The 15,587-nt window shown below is 41.3% G+C and overlaps 1 protein-coding gene across 1 annotated transcript; it reads left to right on the top strand.

The window, feature by feature from the left end:
* The first annotated feature begins 381 nt into the window (after positions 1 to 381).
* On the top strand, positions 382 to 14,146 carry safb (scaffold attachment factor B). Its single transcript, XM_063013356.1, has 20 exons — positions 382 to 649; positions 2,182 to 2,269; positions 2,346 to 2,410; positions 2,548 to 2,712; positions 3,325 to 3,370; positions 4,076 to 4,424; positions 4,747 to 4,787; positions 5,274 to 5,371; positions 6,085 to 6,234; positions 6,642 to 6,712; positions 6,811 to 6,845; positions 6,936 to 7,012; positions 8,531 to 8,661; positions 10,140 to 10,424; positions 10,920 to 11,039; positions 11,458 to 11,503; positions 11,691 to 11,824; positions 12,281 to 12,336; positions 12,431 to 12,470; positions 13,449 to 14,146. The coding sequence occupies exons 1-20, from the start codon at positions 482 to 484 to the stop codon at positions 13,597 to 13,599; spliced, it is 2,316 nt and encodes a 771-aa protein (XP_062869426.1). The 5' UTR covers positions 382 to 481; the 3' UTR covers positions 13,600 to 14,146.
* Positions 14,147 to 15,587: the final 1,441 nt, after the last annotated feature.

The raw sequence follows: 15,587 nt of genomic DNA, 5'->3' as shown, positions 1-15,587 counted from the left end.
TGATTATTTGTCTTATGTAAAGCGTCTTTGAGTATCTTGAAAAGCGCTATATAAATAAAATGTATTATTATTTATTATTATTATTTTTAACTATAAGCTGCAGCCCTGTGCGAGGACAATTAGAATTATTACATAAAGTTAAATTAAAAGATAAAATTAATGTTTCAAGTAGTCATGATGCACAAAGAGAGACTGAATCTTTGTTAAACGATTCTTTGAGCTAATAGAAACGCTTGCTCCAAGAGTGAATCGTTTAGGTGAATGATTCACTTCTCTACAAAGTAAAAGTACCGATAAATCCTCGGAGTCGGTTACTTTAGAGATTCAATCCAAGAGGATTCATGCGTTGTGCGCATGCGCAATACCAGTCAACGACGCCATTTCATAACGTGTAGTGAATCTGTATTGGAGAAAACTGAGTCTGTTTGGCATCACGGTAAACGCGCAGCCAGATAGTAAATACGGTGCAGAATCATCAACAATGTCAGAAAACACTTGGGCAGCAGATTCCGGGGCCGGTGAGGTTGCTCAAAGTGCAGGAGTTCGTAAATTATCTGAGCTGAGAGTGATCGATCTGAAGGCCGAGCTAAAGAAGAGAAACCTGGACATCGGCGGTAACAAGAGCCAGCTGTCCGAGCGACTCAAAAAGGTCTCATTTATAACCGTAAACATTAAATACACAATAATTTGTACTGAACTGTGATGCCAGTTTGTTTGAACTCACATTGGTTAGGTACCAGTTGGTCGCGTCTCAAACCACTTACTGTGTATTACGGTATTGTTCGCTTGTTAGCATCGACATTCGCTGTTGTGCTCCTCGTTTAAGTTTCTGATCTCTTTCTTTAATTAATGACATTCAAGCACACTTAAATTGAAATATATTATGTACACTAATTGAAACATTTTTGTCAGACTATACACATTTGCAGCGTTAATGCTTGCTGAATCATACAGGAATCGATTCCACAACCTTAGTTTCAATTCTTATTCATCAGCGCTTTGAATTGAGGAATCGATTCAGTGGTGTCGACTCCCAGTTTCTGATCTTTTTATTTAATTAATGGCATTTACTTCATTTACTTTTATTTACTTAATGGCAAGCACACTTGAATTGGCAAATATATTATGCACACTAATTGAAACATTTTTGTCAGAGTATACAAATGTATAGCGCTAATGCTTGCTGAATCATACAGGAGTCAATTCTTATTCCTCAGCGCTTTGAATTGAGGAATCGATTCAGTGGTATTGACTCCCAGTTTCTGATCTTTTTATTTAATTAATGGCATGATCTGGCACACTTAAATTGACAGATATATTATGCACACTATCTGAAACATTTTTGTCAGAGTATACAAATTTATAGCGCTAATGATTGCTGAATCAAACACGAATCGATTCCAAAACCTTAGTGTCGACTCAGTAGTTTCGACTCCCAGTTTCTGATCTTTTTATTTAATTAATGGCATGATCAAGCACACTTGAATTGACAGATATAGTATGCACACTAACAAACATTTTTGTCAGAGTATACAAATTTACAGCGCTAATGCTTGCTGAATCATACAGGAATCTATTCCAAAACCTTAGTGTCGACTCTTATTCATTAGCGCTTTGAATTGAGGAATCGATTCAGTGGTGTCGACTCCCAGTTTCTCATCTTTTTATTTAATTAATGGCATGATCAAGCACACTTGAATTGACAGATATAGTATGCACACTAACTGAAACATTTTTGTCAGAGTATACAAATTTATAGCGCTAATGTTTGCTGAATCATACTGGAGTCGATTCTTATTCATCAGCGCTTTGAATTGATGAATCGATTCAGTGGTGTCGACTCGCAGTTTCTGATCTTTTTATTTAATTATTGGCATTATCAATGACACTTAAATTGAAATATATTATGTACACTAATTGAAACATTTTGTCAGAGTTTACAAATTTATAGCTCTAATGCTTGCTGAATTGCTGAACAGGAATCGATTCCAAAACCTTAGTGTCGATTCTTATTCATCAGCGCTTTGAATTTAGGAATCGATTCAGTGGTCTCCCAGTCGACTCCCAGTCTTATATTTCAGTTCACGTTTAAAATTATATTAAAGCAGCTTCTTGTGATTTAGTTTTGCCTTACTTGTGAGACAGAATAAATGAATTGAAGATTCTTATTTTCTTTCCAAGGCCATTGAGGAGGAAGGAGGAAATCCTGATGAAATAGTGGTACAGCTTGAGATAACTCCTAAGAAAACACCTCGCAGAACTCCTAAAGGTAAATAAATTTTTATCTTCAAGATAAATAAGTTTGAGATGTATTAATTCCTGATACTAATGCCATGTCTCGACAGGAAAGAAAACAGAGACAGATGAGTTGGAGGAAGGCACAGTTGAAGATGAATCTGTCGATGGCCAGGTGCTTTATAACATTAAAATCCCATACTAACAATAACCAGATTAGTTAGGTTTCAATAACCAGGATTTTATGGTTTCTATCTTGTTTCACGAATCGTATGTGTGTGATTGAACTTGTGCTGTTCATTTGTTCATCAGGAGGCTTATGCACAGGCAGAAAACGTTCATGACATGGACATGATGGACATGAACGTTTTGGACGAAGCTGACGTAGATAACGGTGCTGGCTCTGATCAATACGATGAGGATGAACTTCTAAAGGACAGTTACACAGATTGCACAGCAGAGTCCAAGCTAGAAGAGGTCAGTGCTTAATGCTAATGTTCTGTTAAACACATGCCTAAAATTAACAATAAAATCTCTCTTATTGTTAATTTTATATAACAACAAAATGACCTACATTTTATAAAATGCAAAAATGACTACCACCAGAAAACAGACTCTACCATACAGTAATAAAATGAGCAGTACCTTGTTCCCTTAAAAATCAAGTCCTTTCTTCTGCAAGGACAACGCTTGGCTTGTCCAAGGAATGGAGGGTCGAAGGTGATCCGTCATAACTGCTGCTTTTACAACCACTGCTGGTTGATCAATGGCGCCTGCACAGAGACGGTGGATAATGGAGATTGGTGTTGACTCTCACCGCGCGATACAGATCTATTTAAGAACCCGCCTTGTGTACAGTAGCCAACCGCTGTTTTTCACCTGCATGTCAGAGAGAGAGGGGTGTGTTACTTATGGTACTCCTTGGTCAGGAGTGGAGGGCTGCAGCAGTCGAGGCAAAATATAATTATGATTGGAAGGAAATTTGGGGAAACACCAGTGCACCAAAGGAATGTGTTGATGAGAAATACTGGTGGTCAGTGGAGGTCTTTTTATATAATTTTAATTATAAAAATGATTTCTTTGTTTTAGGAGCTTGAACCCAGAGACGAATCCGAAAGCATGGAAGGAGGAACAGGTACTGTATTTGCATGTGCGCTGACGTTTCAAGCTCAATTAGCAGTTAATTGCAGCTCTTAGTCACACGAAGAGACTGGAAATCCAAATATTACTGGCTTTGTGTTGAAGTGATGACGGTACAGTTGTTTTGGGAATTAGTTTATTAGTAGTATTTAAAATATCTCGGGTTTTCTGATAGAAAAGCTTCCACTCAGAGCCAGTAATACGTGGTTAGGTAGGTTCACGTCATGTCTAGTTAGTTTGCGCAGTTCAGTGTTTGTAGTTTGCCACAAGAAGACTTCAGAAGAGGAAACGAGGAATCTGATCACATCGACGCAACAGTGCTGAAAGGACTCGTTTGTTTGCGTTTTTTGTTTACTTTTGTGAAGATTCACTAATGGACTTGTTCTTGATTTCAATATAAAATGCCTCTTTTGCCATCGTTGTCATGGACATTTCAACTGCAATCTGAACCAAGCATGGACACTTCTCTTCACGTGGCATTCTGCACGTCTCCTCCGCTTTGCTTCAGGTGAACTGAATGAGGACTGTAGGCAGGAATCGGGTCGCTTCCCGCTCGGTGGCTTTTCCAGTCTCTTTTAGGCTACTTAACTCTTGTCTTATGTGCAGCGTTGGGTCACGTCCTAGTCAGTTCCAGGCTAACCTATGCAATGTCTCAGAAGTGATTAAACTCTGTGCCATTCTATTCCTGTTACATTCGTAGAAAGTGAGAAAGTAGCCGGGTCTTGTAAATCAGAGCCACTTAAGGAGGAGCCGGAAGAGGAAGACAATGTGTCCGACCTCGCTAAAGCCGAGGACGCCGACAATATGGAGGTGGACAATAATGCCTCGAAGCAAAGCAAAGTCCATCCGCCATGTGGGGACCAACAAGGCGTAAAGGACAATTTCTCCGATGCCGAGAGCGCGTCAGCTCAGGCTAATGTCACGGAAATTGAAAACGCCGACTCGGGATCCGCACCGAAGACCGGAGAGACAGATGAAGACAAGAAGAGCGATGAGAGCGCTTCTGAAGCGAAAGAGTCCTCTGTAGAGGGTGGTGATCAGAAAAAGAGGTTTGTTGTTTTCTGTCTACTAGAACAATGGTTGTTACAATCTGTTACTTTGGCTCCTTTGTTATGAAGTTTGGGTGCTCTTGGGAAGTGTAATGGACGGCGCATTTGGTTCTTCATTTAAGTCAGTCTCATCCCCCTTTTCCCTTCTCATTAAATGATTAAACGATTGCCATCTAAGATGCCGATAGCCGAGCTTACAGATACTTAGTTTTTCAAGTCTGAGTGATTTTTAGTGGCCGTGACTCTTTACCAGGTGGGTATTTTAGCTGAGCTCCAGTGTCTTTTATGTACACAGTATTTTAAAAGGATTTTTTTCTTGCAGTGATGAGAAATCAAGCAAAGCTGAAGCAAAAGATGACAAAGGTAACACTTCCTTCTTCTTATTAAATAATTTACTGGAGTAAAGGATAGACAGGGTGCAGTCTCGTATTCAAAATAATGATTTTTAAGCTTTTGTGGACCAACCTGTAATGACGAAATAGAGATTGATCCTAAAAGCTAATAGCTAAACTAATAATATACTTCTTGTTTCCTTAAGTTTTTAAAATTTGTAATTTTATTTTAATCCCCTATGCACTGTGGTGACTGTGCCGATTGTACTACACCCTTGCTGGTCGAAAAAGAGCAGCAGGTCCTCACTTCTCCCACGGACATGTGAAGCAGCCTGACTCTTCTTTAATCTTCCCAGCAGTGGGATGGCTGTTTTTAGAGAAAGCAGAAACCCAATAAATTTGAATTTATTTAAGTAAAATAATATTGGTTCAAGGTTAAAAGTTGCATCACAATTTGATGTGTAAACAATCGTAAGTCGTAGATTTGAAAGTAAACTGGTGCTTTTGTTCGGTCCAGGTGCTGCGACCAGCAGTGGAAGGAGTCTGTGGGTCAGCGGCCTTGCTTCAACCACTAAAGCGACTGATCTAAAGACTCTCTTCAGCAAATACGGCAAGGTTTGTGTGCTTGGTCTCACCCTTATGCCACAAGAGCTCAATAACTAAGTAGTAAAACGTACCCTGCGTTCACACCAGCAGCGACGAGACTATGTGACCAGCTGTTATTCATTTTCAATTAAAGCTGGCGAATTCTGGCAACAGGAGGCGTGAACATTGGCAATGCGACAAAGTTAAACTTTATGCAAATTAGGAGCAAAGCATTGTGGTGTTTATCAATAGGAATTGAGCAGAGCGGTACATGTATTATCTCCACCACTCCTTTTTTTGGTTCTTAGATAATAGGTCCTACGTAATGTGGAAGAGAAACCCACTGTCACTGTGTCAAACGTCTGCAAATAGACTGCAGCAAATACAGTTTTCCTGAGATATTGACTGTACAGACAGTGGTGGACTATATAGAGATGAAATTAAATAAAAGTTGTTTTTTAGCTGGACCAGTCTAATTTTAGGCCAAATAGTCTTTTTCTGTACGCTCTGTTGATACTAGTTAGAAAGGGATGCTGCACTGCCATGGCATTTGCTTTTTTTTTTTTTTTTTTTTTTGCTTGGCATCAGTTAAACCATTGCAACCAAATGGCCACCGGCGATGGTGATGCTGCCAGTGTGAACAAAGTGATGTTATTCTGGTGATGTTTAAACATGTCTCTTTAGATGCTGCTGCTGTTCTGGTGGCTTCATTTCAGTGATTTTTCTGCACCGTGTTTTTGTAGGTGGTCGGCGCTAAGGTGGTAACGAACGCCCGCAGCCCGGGAGCTCGTTGCTATGGATTTGTTACGATGTCTTCAGCGGAGGAGACCACCGAGTGCATCAACCACCTTCACCGTACCGAGCTGCATGGACGGATGATCTCTGTAGAACGGGCAAGTGGTGTTTTTTTGGCTATTTTGTTTAATCATATCTAACTTGAGAGAGGCAGCGGAGGCTCAGTGCTTAAGGTTCTGGACCTGTAATCAGAAGGTTGGCCCCTGAGCAAGGCCCTTGACACTCAGTTGCTTGTGCTCTATTGTATATGGCAGTTGTAGCCTAGTGGTTAACGTACTGGACTAGTAACCAATAGGTTGCTGGTTCAAGCCCCACTACTGCCAGGTTTCCACTGTTGGACCCTTAACCCTCAATTGCTTAGACAATATACTGTCCCAGTACTGTATGAACCTTTGGATAAAAGTGCCTGCTAAATGCCACAAATGTAAATGTTAAGAACCAGCATGTGTGACTGAAGATTATTGTATGTATAATAAGTTCTAACGTTCTCGTTTCTTCTATGTAGGCAAAAAATGATCCTGCTGGGAAAAAGCCTGCAGACACAAAGTCCGGCGCTGACAGGAGGCACTCTACTGAGTAAGACACTCCTCATGCTTCATTTATAAAATCACCTGCATGTAATGAACCATCCAGAAGTGCAGTAAACTTAATCTTTTCTTCTGTTGATCTGACAGCAAGGATGGAAAAGCAGAAGACTCGGACGACAAAGGTGGGTTGTGTGAACGTGACGTTTGTGTGTGTTTTTAAGCCGGTAATTGCGGCGCCGTCTGGTAACGGAATGTGTGTGTTTGTGCCGCAGGTGCAGAGAGGACCGTCAGAATGGACAAATCTAAAGGCGAGCCGGTCATCAGCGTGAAAGCCAGGAGCAAAGAGCGGGTAAATAAGAGGACTGCTGCGTAAAATGTGCTTCAGACAGACGTGATATTTAGTATCTTCGATCTTGGCCGTGCCGCTGACCGGCTGGATGTCCATGCAGACCTGATTGGCTGTGTCTGAAAGATGTTCTAGTTCAATTGAATATAAAATTATACACTTAAGAGCTGGGTATGATGCTCCTCTAGGATTTTGTGAGCTTTTGAACTTCATTCTAGCATTAATTTATCAAATTTACACGCACAGGCCATAGCACTGTCGCCTCACAGCAAGAAGGTCCTGGGTTCGATCCCCAGGTGGGGCGGTCCGGGTCCTTTCTGTGTGGAGTTTGCATGTTCTCCCCGTGTCTGTGTGGGTTTCCTCCGGGAGCTCCGGTTTCCTCCCACAGTCCAAAGACGTGCAAGTGAGGTGAATTGGAGATACAAAATTGTCCATGACTGTGTTTGATATAACCTTGTGTGAACTGATTAATCTTGTGTAATGAGTAACTACCGTTCCTGTCATGAATGTAACCAAAGTGTAAAACATGACGTTAAAATCCTAATAAACAAACACGCACAGGCCACAGTTTGTTCATAATGCTGAATTTTTAAAAATGCATCCTTTCCCACAGTATGATGAAGGAAGCAAATAAGCTATAATTGGGAATTAAAATGTGCAGACTTTTGTTTCCTGTAGAGTTTCCTGTATTATTTATTCTTAAATGGGAAATCTAGGTTACTGTGTGTATATATAAAGTGGTGGCTAAATGTTTCTCTCCCTCCTTGCTGTTTTTGTTGGATATCCTAATGCATTTTTGCATTTCCTGCAATTTTCTCCCAATCTAGTCATATCCAATGACCTGATTTGTATTTCCACCTCTACTGCTGCAGACCTCCACTAACACGCCCCCTCCAACACGCATGCAGTAGCCGACCACTTCTTTTTACCTACATGATTAAGGTTTATATGGGGATTCGAGATCTCTACAAAACCATTATTAACCTCAAACTTCCACCAACGGACATCAAACCCCTTATAAATTACTACATTAAAAATAAATGGCAACTTCAATGGAACACACAAACGAACAGTAAACTACTTGAAATTCACCCCAACGTCAGAAATAAACCAAAAATACGTCATGGAAAACGTACAGACCAGGTTATCTACACTAGACGTAGAATAGGCCGTTCCAGATTGACACACCAACACTTAATACTAGGAGAAGACTTGAGACTTTGTGAGGAATGTGAGACACCCATCATCACAAAACACATCCTAAATGTATGAAAGAATACATATGCTTGGTACACTAAACCTCTCACCCAAGATAATACAGTAATAATCCTCAAATTCCTTAATAATATAAACGATTCCTGCCATGAATATCATAAATGTGACATGGCACTATAAAAACAAACATACATACACATGGGGATCTGTATCTCGCACAGCAGCATCTATTTCTTGTATTGTTTTGGGTCTTGGTTGTGCGTCGTTTTGGATGAAATTGTGATAAAGTAATTTTTCCTCCTGCAGGACCGCAGATCTTCTAGCAAAGACTCGAAGGACATCCTGTCATTCGATCAGATCAAAGCCCAGCGGGAGCGTGAGAGGCAGAGGCAGCGAGAGAGGGAGATCAGAGAGGTGGAGAGACGCAGGCATTCTGGGTAGGTATTCCAGACGTCTGCTGTTTAGATGTATGTGTGTTGCCCCAGTTCCTAAAAGCTATAAAATTCATTCTCAACTCTGTAGAGGTTCATGTAAACTCAACAGTGCTTTCATACCATTTCATACCATACCAGTAATTATTTGCCCGGTGGTAGATTGTTTATAGAAGGTTCATAAATAACCAGATATTTTCTGTCACCTTTCTGGCTAATTCACATTCCCAGTGTAATGAGTCACATGACTTTTGCGACCGGCGTCACTGACTCATATTTATGGACACCTCAAAATAGCTGTGCTGATTCTGTGTTTCAACACAAAACCAATCCACTGCACTTTATATAGTGTTAAGCATTATATCATGTTTATTTTATAAAATATCAATCACTTTATTTCGCCAGGTATGTTACACATACAAGGAATTTGCTTTGGTGATACACATAATAGTCCACATAGTAGTACACACAATACACATAATAGTACAGATAATAACACATGTATGACATGTAACATATAACATATAACATATTTAACAGACCCGACAGCACACGGACTGTTACCCAAGAGAACAACTGTGGTTAAGAAGTGTTACAGCTCTGGGGAAAAAGCTGTTAGCATGTCTGGATGTTTTTGTTTTTAGTATTATCATATATAAATCTTCTTTTACACCTTAAACATGTTAATCTCTGGCTGGTGGTTTATATATATATATATACTGTATATATAAACACATCACAGCTGCATCGAATGAAGGCTGGTTATTGAGTCCTAATAGTTTAACAATGTTGTAACTAAAAACGAGGTCCTGTAGACAGACTTGCAGTAGCTTTTAAGATCAGCAATGTTATGTAGGAGGTAAATAAAGTGGCGACATGGCAGTATTAACATCATTTTTTATGTTTGCTCCATCATTTAGCAAATGAAGACTAAATTGAAAGCAAAAATCCAGCTCTGTATAAGAGTTTAGAGTTATAAATCCTTGTTTTGTTTGAGGGGTTAATTATTTCTGATTGCTAAAGTTCCTTTTTTGAGCCAAAATATTTATTTAATGCAGTTATAATTAAAAGGTCAGTTCCATTATTTACTTTATTATTTAGTTTCCATCTTTTACTAGAATTGCTGAGCACTGTCGCCTCACAGCAAGAAGGTCCTGGGTTCGATCCCCAGGTGGGGCGGTCCTTTCTGTGTGTAGTTTGCATGTTGTCCAAAGACGTGCAAGTGAGGTGAATTGGAGACACTAAGTTGTCCATGACTGTGTTCGATATAACCTTGAGAACTGATGAACCTTGTGTAACCAGTAACTACCGTTCCTGTCATGAATGTAACCAAAGTGTAAAACATGACGTTAAACTAGAAATGCTGAGTCTGAAATATGCCAATACAGTAAATCTACAAAAAATACTTGTTTCAGTATTGTTTTTTTCTTTGTACGTGTAAATTGACTTTTCTTACGTTTGTTTTACGCTTGTCTCTGCACCAGCGATAACGATAGCCACAGCGAGCGGGAGCGTATCCGCCTGTTCCGTGAGCGAGAGGAGCGCGAGAGGTTGCAGCGCAAAAGAAAATGGGTGGAGTTAGAGAGGCGGCGGCTGGACGACGATCGGAAGGAGCACGAGTTCCTGGAACGCGAGCGCATGCGTCTGGAGTACGAGCGCAAGCGCGAGCAGGAGCGGATCCAGCGCGAACGCGAGGATCTGCGCATAGAGCAGGAACGGCTCTGCTTAGAACGCGAGCACCGCAAGAGGCCCTTCGACATGGACTCCAGGTGATGAAACACAGATTTATGGGTTTAAAACGGAGGTGTGAAGCTTCACTTTCATTAAACGTCCTTTACAAATACTTCAGTTATGATGATTCTGACCTCCATTCCTGACCGAGGAGAGCCGTGAATAACACGCACCCCCTTTCAACATGTGTGCAGTAGGTGATCCGTATTGCACAAGGAGAGTCACGCACCGATCTCAATTATCCCCCCTCTCGGTGCAGTGCCATCAATCAGCCAACAGAGGTCATACTTGCAGCAATTATGAGGAATCCCTCTGACCCTTCCTCTCTCCCTCTGTTGGTTCAATTATTGTCTGTACAGTTGCCTGGCCTGCCCTTAGCAGAGCTGAGATTCGAACTTGTGAGTTTGAGATGTCAGCTCTGTTGTGCTAGCGTGTTTTACCGCTGCACCATAAATGTCGAGAGGTTTAGAATCTAATCAAAATATTCAGATTTAATATCAAGCTGATGTGTTGATGTTTTACACTGCTTACAGAAAAGACGGCTGGCCGGCTAAGAGGATGTCCATGGACGATCGCTTCGGACGGCAGGACCGCTTCCAAGACTTTGACCATCGAGACCGTAACCGCTTCCAGGACAACATGTTCATGGACAGGTGTGTCATGCTTTTCTCACCTTTTACCTGATCAAGGGACGGCACTGTGGCTCGGTGGGTAGCGCTGTCGCCTCACAGCAAGAAGGTCCTGGGTTCGATTCCCAGGTGGAGTGGTCCGGGTGCAAGTGAGGTGAATTGGAGATACAAAATTGTCCATGACTGTGTAAAAACATTCTGACGTTAAAGACGTTAAAATCCTAATAAATTAATAAATAAATAAATTTACCTAATAAAGCCCAAAAAGATGCCAACTCGTTTTCCAGTAGGACAAAACGTGCTGCCCTCTGCAGCTTGTGTGTTCAGGCATTCAGAGTGAACATGTAGCTTGGAGTTGGCGTTTGATATGAGCTGTTAATGCACAAGTACAAATACAAGTAGCATGTCCTTGATCTAACGGCATTTTAACCTCGTCTTTTAGGAGGAACAGTCCGAGAGGAGGCATGTCTGGAGACCGAAACGGACAGGTAATAAAAAAAATCTCTCAGTCATGAATTAATTCTTAAATAACAGGAACTGACTTTATAATGTTGTGCATGTATGTTAGATCAGGGAAAAGAAAGCGAATGTGCTCACTATTTAAAGTAAATTGTAAGTGCTGTGTGTGCTTACCTCTCTCTCTCTCTCTCTCTCTTTCTCTCTCTGCCTCTGCAGCATTTCTCTGACCGGGACAGACATGGCAAAGACTCTCGGGATAACTGGGGTGGTGGTGGTGGTGGTGGTGGTGGCAGTGGTGTTGGTGGTTTTGATAAGCGCCCCATGAATGGACCTCGGCCCGGATCTGGCAGGTAAAATATTACACTTCTGCACTGACGTTAAATGCAGAAAATACACCTAGCAGGCATAACATTATGACCACTGACAGGTGAAGTGAATAACACTGATTATCGCTTCATAATGGTTCCGGGGGGGTGGGGTGGGGGGGGGGGGGGGTGGTATATTAGGCAGCAAGTGAACATTGAATATAACTCGCAAGAGTAAACACGGCGTTAAAAGTTGGATAAATGGATAGTCAACTATAACGGGCACTCTTCTGAGACGGTTACTCACAAGACTATAGCATGTCAGCAGTATGTCTGTGGGAATTTGTGCCCTGCTAGTCAAAAAAGCAAGAAAGTCTAGGAAGCCTCAACTGAAGATGCAACATGTTGTTTTTATTTTTATTTTTTTCAGTGCCAGCAAGTCACCTGTTATGAATGTTTTAACCAGTTTTCGTGTGTGTGTGTGTGTGTGTGTGTGTGCAGGGGCGTCCGAGACTGGGACCCTGAACGTAAGATGGATGGAGACAGACCCTGGCAGGGTACGTGGAGCTCTAAACACTGAATAAAGCTCATACATACAGAGTTAAACCTTCTATAGTTCTGTACTGACCGAAAACGTTCTCACCCCTACAGGTCCAGGCCAGGGTAACATGGGTAGAGGAGGAATGAGCAGGTGAGAGAAACCTTCTTAAATATCTCAGATCATTGTGCCATCTTTATCTTTAGGTTTATATTTAGCTAATGTACACACTGGATTAACTCACATTCGTGTCAAGACTTGATTTTGACTTTTAACTTCTTGCTATTGTGTTTTTTATTCTATTTTTGCTTTGCAGCCATTGAAATGACAATAAAAATATAAAGACAAGATAAAATAGACAGAAACACAATGCCTATTTTGCCATTAAATGACACACACGTGTTAAACATGCCGTTAAAACCCCAATAAATAAATAAATAAATATTCTATTTTTGCATTCTCCCTTTTTCTCCCAATCTGGTCTATATCCAGTTACTTACTTGCACTGCTCAATGCTGCGGACCCCAAAACCTAAACGAGGAGGGCCGTAGCCTCCGATCAGCCAGCAGAGGCCGCAATTGCAGCAGCATTGGGGAGTTCCTTTGACCTGCCTTCTCTCAGACCTAGCCAGTCGTCTGTGTAGAGGCCAAGCCGGCTGATAGCAGAGCTGAGGTTCTAATAAGTTTCACGTTAAGAAGGGCGGCACAGTGGCTTAATGGGTAGCACTGTCGCCTCACAGCAAGAAGGTCCTGGGTTAGATTCCCAGGTGATGCAGTCTGGGGCCTTTCTGTGTGGAGTCTGCATGTTCTCCCCGTGTCTGTGAGCTCCGGTTTCCTCCTACAGTCCAAAGACGTGCAAGTGAGGTGAATTGGAGATACAAAATTGTCCATGACTGTGTTCAACATTTAAGACTTGAGCTGATGAATCCTGTGTACAGAGTAACTACCTGTCCTGTCATGAATGTAACCAAAGTGTGTAAAACATGACATTAAAATCCTAATAAATAAATAAATAAATTCACGTTATTATCTCAGCTGCAGTCAAAGCTAAGCTTACAGAAGTAGATGATGTAGCACTAATCAATATTGAAAAGTTTACTTCCTATTAATTCTACTTCTTGTTGCTCCTCAGTCGTGGTGGATTCATGCAGTCGGGACCTTCTCAGCAAACATCCGGAAACCTAAACCGACCGAGCCAGATGATGCAGGGTGGTGGCGGTGGCGGCGGCAGCGGCGGCGGCAGTGGCATACAGGGTGGCGGAGCCTTCAACCGTCGCTACTGACCCACAGTCCCTTCATAAGTCTCGTTTTGTACTGAATCATTGGCAGCGTGTATATAGCTTCTGATGCTTTGTAAATGTGTTCTTTTTTTTAAGATAAAAAGACAAACATACGGTTTTATGTTTTGACTTTGTTCAGATTGGTTACAGATCGACACCCCCCCCCCCCCCCCCCCGCCCCCCCCGTTTTAATACGTCGTCTCTCGGTAAGCGCTCAGGAACGTTAAACGCTGATCGTTTGAGGATCTAGAAAACACGCCAGTTTTCGTCAGGGATTTGTTTTATTTGCCTGATTTTTGTTTCCCTGGATCATGTTGATCTAACAGGTTCCTGTAACATGAGTGTCCATCCGTTTTGGTAGTCAAGCACGTTTGTGGTGTTGGCCAGCAGGTGGCGCAGTCACATTAGTCTTATTTCCTAACTGCAGCAGCTTTTTTATCATTTTTTCTTTCATTTTTATTAAACCAACTTAAATCTGTAAAAAGTGCATGAGGAACATTTTTCACACTGTATGTTTGGATGATGAGTGAATAAACGTTTCATTAAATACGTTCAGCTTCTGACTGTGTGTGTGTGGGGCACAGCTCCAGAGACATGGCTTTGATTCTGAATTTCATCCGTCTATCTATCTCTATCTATCTATCTATCTATCTATCTATCTATCTATCTAGATAAATAGATCGATAGTATTGTGTATATACACCGATCAGTCATAACATTAAAACCACCTCCCGGTTTCTACACTCACTGTCCATTTTATCAGCTCCACTTACCATATAAAAGCACTTTGTAGTTCTACAATTACTGACTGTAGTCCATCTGTTTCTCTGCATGCTTTGTTAGCCCCCTTTCATGCTGTTCTTCAATGGTCAGGACCCCCACAGAGCAGGTATTATTTAGGTGGTGGATCATTCTCAGCACTGCAGTGACACTGACATGGTGGTGGTGTGTTAGTGTGTGTTGTGCTGGTATGAGTGGATCAGACAGCAGTGCTGCTGGAGTTTTTAAATACCGTGTCCACTCACTGGACACTCCTACCTAGTTGGTCCACCTTGTAGATGTAAAGTCAGAGACGATCGCTCATCTATTGCTGCTGTTTGAGTCGGTCATCTTCTAGACCTTCATCAGTGGTCATTGGACGCTGCCCACGGGGCGCTGTTGGCTGGATATATTTTTGGTTGGTGGACTATTCTCAGTCCAGCAGTGACAGTGAGGTGTTTAAAAACTCCATCAGTGCAGCTGTGTCTGATCCGCTCATACCAGCACAACACACACTAACACACCACCACCATGTCAGTGTCACTGCAGTGCTGAGAATGATCCACCACCTAAATAATACCTGCTCTGTGGGGGTCCTGTGGGGGTCCTGACTATTGAAGAACAGCATGAAAGGGGCTAAAAAAGCATGCAGAGAAACAGATGGACCACAGTCAGTAATTGTAGAACTATAAAGTGCTTCTATATGGTAAGTGGAGCTGATAAAATGGACAGTGAGTGTAGAAACAAGAAGGTGGTTTTAATGTTATGGCTGATCAGTGTATATATATACAGTATATACACACACACACACACACTCAAAATACTACAATACTGTACATATATATATATATATATAAACATGTATTTCGACCAGAAGTATCCAATAGATTGTATTTAAAATAGACCTGCAATGTTATTTTTTCTTTAGCTAGTAGATAGAAAGCACAGTATATGCGTTTATATCAAATATTCTTAACTGATCGGGGGTTGTGTGCTTATATTAATGATTGTTTTTAGGAGCTGATTTTTTCTTTTTGAATGCTAAGCAATACCAGGTTATTCTAAAAATGTGATGCTAATATTTTGCTATAAAATGAAGCGACGTGAAGGAGAAATGAAAAACGTTAGTAATTCTGACACTGAATTGACCTAGACAGTAAGAATCCTTCAGTACAGTCTTTTCTCAAGTGGCACCGTGGATGCAATCGTATCAGAAATATTTGTCGCTTGGG

This window comes from Trichomycterus rosablanca, chromosome 17 (assembly GCF_030014385.1).
Source record: "Trichomycterus rosablanca isolate fTriRos1 chromosome 17, fTriRos1.hap1, whole genome shotgun sequence".
Lineage (NCBI taxonomy): Eukaryota > Metazoa > Chordata > Actinopteri > Siluriformes > Trichomycteridae > Trichomycterus > Trichomycterus rosablanca.
This window is presented reverse-complemented; position numbering and strand designations above follow the sequence as displayed.

What these genes read in the sequence shown, in the direction of transcription:
- safb (XM_063013356.1), top strand. Translation starts at nt 482, where the DNA reads ATGTCAGAAAACACTTGGGCAGCAGATTCCGGGGCCGGTGAGGTTGCT. An exon ending in GGTGGTGATCAGAAAAAGAG is followed by an intron (nt 4,425 to 4,746) that starts GTTTGTTGTTTT and finishes TTTTTCTTGCAG; the next exon opens with TGATGAGAAATCAAGCAAAG. An exon ending in CTGGAGACCGAAACGGACAG is followed by an intron (nt 11,504 to 11,690) that starts GTAATAAAAAAA and finishes CTGCCTCTGCAG; the next exon opens with CATTTCTCTGACCGGGACAG.